The 8,652-nt window shown below is 37.6% G+C and overlaps 1 protein-coding gene across 10 annotated transcripts in view; it reads left to right on the forward strand.

The window, feature by feature from the left end:
- ppip5k2 (diphosphoinositol pentakisphosphate kinase 2) overlaps positions 1-8,086 on the forward strand; it is a 34,008-nt gene extending 25,922 nt beyond the window's left edge. For 3 of the 10 annotated variants that reach the window (XM_046860744.1, XM_046860739.1, XM_046860746.1), the window contains 6 exons: positions 27-146; positions 1,632-1,694; positions 3,607-3,627; positions 5,358-5,501; positions 5,626-5,733; positions 7,114-8,086. In XM_046860744.1, the coding sequence (XP_046716700.1) occupies positions 27-146; positions 1,632-1,694; positions 3,607-3,627; positions 5,358-5,501; positions 5,626-5,733; positions 7,114-7,601 (944 nt within the window). In that variant the 3' untranslated portion in view covers positions 7,602-8,086. The remainder of the gene's footprint in view (positions 1-26; positions 147-1,631; positions 1,695-3,606; positions 3,628-5,357; positions 5,502-5,625; positions 5,734-7,113) is intronic. The other 7 variants (XM_046860743.1, XM_046860748.1, XM_046860747.1 and 4 more) reach the window with 5 other exon arrangements.
- The last annotated feature ends 566 nt before the right edge of the window (positions 8,087-8,652 follow it).

Here is an 8,652-nt window from a genome sequence, read left to right on the forward strand (position 1 = left end):
TATGTATCTTCTCTAACTCCCATCAGGGTCTCATTGTGCTGGCCTGTTTAGCACCATGGTGCTGGGAGGTTCCTCCAGCGCCCCTAACCTACAAGATTATGCTCGCACACACCGTAAAAAGCTGACCTCTTCTGCCTTCTTAGATGGTATGTGCAAACATGCGCACACATCATTGTTCTTAAAAAAAAAAAAAAAGTGAACCATCATCCCCTCTTTTGCAGAATCCTGGAAGCTCCTTTTTTTTGTGTTGTGTTCAAGGCGTTAGTATGGTTCGTTTGTTTGTTTGTTTGTTTTTTATTTATTTATTTATTTTTTTCTCGTTTTTAATATTAGTAAAATGATTTTTTTTCATTTGTTTAATGTTGTAAAAAATTCATTTTTAATGATAGAACCAAGTTACACATAATGCAAAAAAAATCCGACGTAATATTTAATTAAAAAATAAGACTTTATTAGATTTTATTTAAAAATTACTTTAAACCTGAGACAGGTTTAAAATAGGATAAACATGATTTTTAATTTACTAGTTTTCTAAGACTGCAGTGCTCAGCAATGCCCAGCTTCTTTAATATCCAAAAGGTAGAACAAGAATAAAAGACCTAATTTGGACCTTGTCCTAGTCTAAATTTTGAACCAAGGACAAAGGACATGAGTTACAGTATTCCTTATGATTGAATCAAACAACCAGCCAGAGTTTTAGGTCCCACTTCCATAATAATAACTTTGAGATTTTATCAGTAGATTAAAGTGTTTGCAAATGCAAGTGTTTTATATTTTCTGGGAAGGAGAAGTTGGACCAAAAGTGGGTGTGTACATATTACAAAGTTATGGTAGATATTCCAATTATTGCATTCCTTATAGCATTATTGACACCAAAGATGACTTGTCTTATAGAGTAAGTTGGTCTCGATCTTGCGATTGATGTTGTTCTGGTCATGGAGTTATATGCACAGATCTCATTGGGGTTTTCTATTTTTGTGTGGTCATGTATTTGCTCAGAGTAAATAGATTTTGTGTGGACATACCTAGAAATGTAGACTTCTTTCCTTCTTTTCCTGGGACTGTAGAATTGAACTGCCTCATTTCCATATAGACGAACAGAATTCCAGATAGAACGACATTGGATTTAGGATTGGAAAGTCTTGAGTTAGAATCCCTGCTTTGCCACGCTGCCTTTGCTTGAGCAAGGCCCTTAAACCTCAACTGCTTAATTGTAAGTCGCTCTGGATAAGGGTTCAAAATGCTAATGTAATGAAACTGTGAGGGCTGAAATATCGGTGAAGGCCGATTGATTATATTTGCAGTCCGTTATGGTTCAGGTGAAATTTGTATTCATTGCACCATCCATTGGATAGCTGGTTATTCTTTTCTAAATGCTGCACATGTTCCCTTATAACATCCTTCTGCCATTTTGAAAAGCAGATAAACAAAGTGATTATGAAAGTTGTTGTTTTTTTGCTGCAGTAATTTGCCTGACAGACCCCCGATACATCTAACTCACTAAAACAAGCACCCCTCTGATTTCCTCTCCTGCATGTCCATTAACTCTTGCTTTGTTCTCCCCTATTTGTAAGCCCCCTTTTTTTTGTTAGCTGTTGTACATTTCAGGTACCTGTGTTTCTCTTTCTCAGAGGCCACGCGTGGTTCTGCTGTTAAAAGATTTTCTATCTCGTTTGCGCGACACCCAACCAATGGTATGTTTGCTTTCGTTAATTTCCAGTTCATCCTCCTTCCCATCATCCCCATTATTTTGTTCCGGATTTAGACGACTTCTTTCAATTCCTCGGCTAACTCCAGAGCAGTGCCCATGAAGTGCGCTTTGGAGACCATGTAAACCCCGCCCCACACCCCAAAAACTCCTTTTATTTAGTTCTAGTAGATGTGAGACGGCCCGGGAAAACTCAGATCAGATCCCGCTGTGGCCGATATTCTGGAAAAGGGCCAAAACTATTTTTTCTGGATTAAATAGATATAAATATACTTATTCAAAATATTTTTTTTCTACAAGATGGGATGTTTTTATAGGAATATTTCTTTACTTTCTAGCCTTGTCTTGGTGTCTGCCTGCAAAGATCACGTTATGTAATAAACCAGTTTAACGAAGTCTGAAAAATCTTAGCAAAATGGACATAATCCTAATCTGTTCAAAAGCAGGTGCCAAGTCTCAAATTATCCCCAATTCTCCTGCACCATCAAGTCATCAAAACAGAGAAGAGAGCTTGGAGTAAAGGTCAACCAATGGATACTGGATAAAAACAAACACTCCATGTACAATAGTACTTTATTTCTTACAAAATAAAAAACGGATTTACGTAAAAAGGTAACGCTTTACAGTAAGATTCAGTTTTTAACTTTAACTGAAGTTAATAAATGCTTTAGAAAGTATTTTGTTTTTTTATTAATCTAGTTTGATAAACTAACATGAATGAGGAACAGAGTGCAAAACAGTGCATCAAAAGAAACTCCACGTGGAGTCAGTGATTCGCCTCTAGAGGCCGCTCTCGTACCGTAAATTGATGGCAGACCTTTTCAGCTGCTCCAATGCAGACGCAACCTGGAAAAACTATCTGTATGGATTTTTGCAGATATTTCCAATTGTGCCAATTAATCGTCAAAAAAGATGAATCGGTTGACCTCTAGCTTGGACACTCTGTACAGGACAGTGTGTCTAATGACTAAAACCAACAGAACTGACTGAATGACTCGATGATTATTTCAGCACCGAAGTCAGCATGACTTGTATCAATGTTTTACCTCAGCTATGTACTGCATATATAATTATAATATGGATTGGGTTATACAATCGGCCATTACAATGCTGTGACTGAGAGCCATATAAACAAGAAACAGGAAAGCCTGCAGTTTGAGAGCTGTATATAGGGGAAAAAATTTCCAAATTTGCCCAGGTAGAGTTTTCCCTGGCCACCACACATACTGTATATAACCAGAAAGATTGAATGCAGTACTTGAGTCATTTAAATCCATGGAAACTGAATAAAGTCTAGTGTTGTGTCACATGAATAGACATGAACTCATTTTCCCTGTCAATATAGTATATTGTAGTTGTGAGGCCGTTGTTGAATGGTGACATGTTTTGCTTTTGTTGATTATAGTAAAAGTTTGTGATATTGTTTGTTTATATTTATATATAATGTATGTGTTTGTGTGTTCTATATAAACACACCCACATACACAATCCAGTTTAATAGGAAAACCTGTATGCCTGTTTATTTATCCAATCAACCAACAATTGTCTAACTTGGGCTGTTTAGACGATTACTTGAAGTTACAGGTGTTCCTAGTAATGTGGACAGTGAGTGTATATTGCCCTGGCTTTGGTTCATAATTTCTGCATTACTCTGCAATGCAAATCTCAGAAATAAATTTACAAATAAATAAGTAAATACATGTAGTAAACCAATGAAATAGATAAAAGTAGCCAATCCTTTAGCCAATCTATCAATTTCTAAATGTACTTTCTGACTTAATAAGGTGTTAATACACTTCTCGAAAGTGGATATTTATTTTTTAGGAATATATTTTTTATTCTTTTTTTTTTGTTGTTGTTGATTGTTTGTTTTTAATCTGCTTTTCTAATTCGGTCAGTCTTTCCCAGTATGTTCTGTGGTAAGTGTTAATCATGTTTAATTTACCCATTTTGAATCTTGTTTGTTGTTTCGTTATGGTTCTGATTCCTGACGTCTCGTCCAAGTCAGCTCCCTAATTTCTGGGTTTCAGTCCAAAAACCAGGAACAAATTCCCGACCCATTTGTTCATCTTTGTAGAGGTAGTATTTCATTTTGTGTGCTTTAGCAACATATTTGTTTTGTTTTATTTTACCATTAAAGTTCTGATACACATTCCATCATGTACACCTCAGGTGAGTGATTAATCATTGAATTGTACATACAGTTGAACAGAAGTCTGTAGCAGTACAAAGTGAGTTTCAAAACTTCAGTTTGGTGCTATAAATGCATAGGTTGTTTAATTAAAAAAATGTTTTGTGCTTTCAATTGTTCAAATTGTATATTAAAATTACATTTTAGTCTTATGATATTTTAGAGTAGATATGCAATATTTGCTGCATGAACTGCAATCAAGATATTCCAATAAAATCAATGGAATAGGTTTTGGACTACAGTGTGCATTACAGGCAATCAGGTAACACCGGCCTGTTTGTTATTTTAGTCATTTACTCTCCATCCACCACCAGATTACCCCCTGCCTCCCACATGCACCAGCAGAAAGTTTGATTCACTTGTCCACCACTACAACAGACCAATCAGACAAGATCTCCTGCTTTGTAGACACATCTGAGCAATTCTTTCCACCTCCACAGACACTCCTCAATTCCACTCGCTCTTGCAAACCCTCATGTCCAACCCTGTCCTTTTCCACCAATATTCTCAGTCAGTCATCCCTGTTTCTAAAGACACTCCAGCCCAGTCCAATTCTCCTTCAGACACACCTGGCTCACACAGCAAGTTGGACCGATTCTGCTCACTGTCTCAAAAACCCCAGCGTGAGCATTTTCATGCTCTTTTGCATATTTTTTTTTTCCCCATTAATATACTCATGTGCTCACAGTTGAACTAATGAACTTTAGATCAGTGGCGAAGACATTGGACTATGGATCGGAAGATCACAAGTTCAAATTCCAGCATCACCAAGCTGCCACTGCTGGGCCCTTGAGCAAGGCCCTTAACCAGCAACTATTTAGTTGCAAGTCATTCTAGATAACGGCATCTGCAAATACTGTAAATGTAACTATAAACTCAGAGTCTTCCCTTAGTGATTTTGTGATGTCTTATAGGGGTAGATGTTGAATTTTATTTGCACAAAAAACGAAATCATTCAGATCCGTATAGATGACAAGATTATGATCTGAATCTGTACTGGTTTTGTTACTCCGATCTCGGTGCCTGTTTCATGATAGATATCTGAACATATTGGCAATGAATCACATAATAAAACACAGTGGTAGATCAGATGTGTAGACTTTGCTTCTAAGTTTATTAATCTTAAGCCTCCAACCATATCCGAGATTTATAAAGTGCATGGAAGGTAAGTAGACCACCATTCTCACTCTGTAGCATCATCCTGGCTGATGATGATGTGGTAGATAGAGCTTCTAGTGAGGTGTACTCTGTGTGAGCCATTTGTTTCCATTGCGCCCGCCTCAAACTCATGTTTGATGGTGCTGATGCTCTGTCATGCTCTCAGGAACTGGAACTCTATCTGTGTGTGTGTGTGTGTGTGTGTGTGTGTGTGTGTGTGTGTGTGTGTCTTATGCTCACTTCAGCTAAGCTGCAATTGTTACGAATGCCTGATAACAGTCTTTCTGTATTTCATTTAAGGCTTTGAGTTATACTCCATGGTTCCCTCCATTTGCCCACTTGAGACCCTCCACAATTCACTGTCCCTGAAACAAGTCGACGACTTCCTCGCCTCGATTGCCACCTCCCATGATTCCCTGCTGGACATGTCTGTGTGCTCACCAGGTAAAGGAAAACACTGAAAATGTGTCATTTTGCTAAATAAAAAAATGAGTTAATTTAGTTTTGGCTTTTGAGATTTCTGTCTCACTACGGCTTTTAAATGATCTGTTCATTGTTTGTCACTCAGCTGTTCAAGGAAAGAAAGCTCCTCTAAACACATACACTCCTGCCAAGGTTTTACCGTGCCCCTTTACTCAGACTGCGGGAAAGAAGTCACCAGAGCGCACCGCATCAGGCATGTATAAATAATAACGGCTGAAAAAAAGGACAGCTGAATACCAAACTCTTCGGGACAACTTGGAGATATACACATTATTGCCAAAAGTATTGGGTCACCTGCCCTTTCCTGCTATATGTGGTTCTTTGCCTCCAACTTGTGGTAAAATTTTGGAACTCAATTGTTCAGGACGTCGTTAGATGGCGCTATAATAAAATTTTTAATTGACTTGAACTTGGAAACCCAAACCTGCTCCAGCATGGAGATTCCCCTGTGCACAAAGTGAGCTCCTTGAAGATCTGGTTTACATGCTTTGGAGAAGAAGATCTTGCTACTATAGAGCTCTGATCTCATCCCTACTGAACACCTTTGTGATGAATGTGAACGCTGACTGCACCACAGGTCTCCTCACCTACATCAGTACCTGCCTTTCATAACACCCTTGTGGCTGATGAACACAAATATCCATAAACACACTCAAAATCTAGTGGAACATCTTCCCAGAAGAGTGGAGGGAATTATAAGAGCAAATTGGGAATAAATGTGGAATAAAATGCTTAAAAAGGAGCACCTACCGATTTTATGGTCAGGTGTCGATTGTCCATATCATGAAAATATTCTGAACTTTTTTCCAGCAGTAATATATAACATGCAGTCTATGTAATACCTAATATAATATATATCACTTTTATTATGAGAATTTTTGTACGCAAAACCATGTACTATATAAAATCCACCATACTTATGACCAGGTGACCCCATACTTTTGGCAATATAGTGTTTATAGTTTTTTTTAACCCTCTTACAATAAAAACATTATGCAACTGAGAGAAAACACACGGGATGCACTTTTCTCCGCCTCAATCTCAAATTTTTATTTGGATTGTGTCGCCAAAAATTCAAACAAAACTTCAATAATGATGACAACAAAAAGTCTCTGAAACAAATGCTATTTTACTTAAGCTAAATTTTGACTTATGGCGGTCAACTTTTACTATATTCTGCTAATTAACTGATAGGCTGCGTTTTTTTTCTTCTTTTTTTTCTTTTTCCTTTTTTTTTTTTTTTATAAACCTACTGGTTTGTAGTGTATTGAATAATGTTTGTTAATTCTTGTACTTGAAATAATTCCTCCCTAACCTGTAAAATGAATGTAAATATTTTGATTGTCTTTGATTCACATAATAAAGAGGCAAAAAAAAGGCAAGACACCAGAAGTAACACAGAAGCACCAAGATAGACATCTAACATGTTCTACACTCTTTTTAAATCATTAAGTGCTGCACTCATGTTAAGGTGCGAAATATAGTATGATTCAGGAATTATGACATATGCATGTACTCAACCTGCTCTTTACTAATGGAAGAGTCTAATAATTGTGTACTTTATGCTTCCCAGGCAGCAGAAGTTCTCCTTCCAGAGCGACCCGATGGAGCAAAGGCGATTCTGTTCAGCACCTTGCCTCGGGAGACGGAGCATTACAGCAGAGCTCACCTCCGCGGTGTACAGAGATCAACCCACCTGTTAAACCAAACACAGCTATTGGCATCCTGGTTTCCTCTCCACCAACGTCCTGTAAAGCCCAATTTCACGCAGCCTACCAGGAAAACGCAGATAACGAAGCCCTCAATCAAGCCTGGACCGTCTCGTCCCAGCTCACACCTCCTCACACACGTGTCGGTAAAACCCATCAGGTATCGTGCAGTGATGGTCCTGTCCATACCACAGTCAAACAAACCAACACGGAGGACACGCCTGCACGAGAGGATCACCACGAAGGCAAAAGGCAGCCGTGTTCTCCAACAGCAATGATGCAGAACTTCTCAACGACCGGGTTAAAAGACCCCAAAGCCATGCTCGATTCCACAAAACTGACCAAACCTTGATTTTCACTGAAACAGTGATGGCACTATTACACACAACTCCTGTGATTTCTCCCGTCCGAGAGACACACGGTAGACACTCGTAACACACTCGTCCTCCCGATCCTGTCTCAGACACGCCCAAATAAACATGTAGTACGATCTCGAACGTATGCGCACAAATTCATCTCTCATATCTTATATGTATATTTGAGCGTAAACCCGACGGACACGGTCGCATTGGATGCATTTAATCGTCGTTTACTTTTAATTAATTGTGCTCAAACAGCACCTTTTTCAATATTGTATTATGATCACGATCCAAAGTCGAATGTCATGAAACCAAAATTTCTATTTTTTACACGTTAGATGAAATGTGTATTTTATTTGTCCTTCTCATGTAGGTGCATTTGATTTGTCTGCCTTTTCTGAAATTGTCTCAACGGATGATTTTCACTTAACTAAACGTGTGTGTGTGTGTGTGTGTGTGTGTGTGTGTGTGTGTGTGTGTGTGTATATATATATATATATGTATATATGTGTATATATATATATATATATATATATATATATATATATATATATATATATATATATATATATAACGACATGTATGTGTATGTAATTATTGGGAAGAAACCTTAGTGGGAACCCCCTCATATGTTCTATCTATGTTTTGATAATCTGAATGTAAATGTAATTTGAAATTTAGAAGCAAATATAGTTTTCATGATAATTATATATGATTTATAGTCATCTTTTCGATATTTTCTATTCTGTTCTATCAACTTTCCCCTTTTTGAAATCGGAGTAATCTGACCCAATAGTAGGTTTCACAGAAAGCCAAGACAAATGTAACTGAAGCGGAACGTCGGTTTTCCCAGGCATTCTGCACACCAGGAAGAAGTATATTTTCATTCTTAATCTGTCCACATTGGAGCCAATAATATATTATTTCTAGCACAGCAATATTACACCCATTCAGCATAACGTTATGACATTATAGCATTATGAGTGGTGAAGTAAATAACACTATCTCTTCATCATGGTTCCTGGTAGTAGGTGGGACATATTA

This window comes from Silurus meridionalis, chromosome 11, assembly GCF_014805685.1.
Source record: "Silurus meridionalis isolate SWU-2019-XX chromosome 11, ASM1480568v1, whole genome shotgun sequence".
Lineage (NCBI taxonomy): Eukaryota > Metazoa > Chordata > Actinopteri > Siluriformes > Siluridae > Silurus > Silurus meridionalis.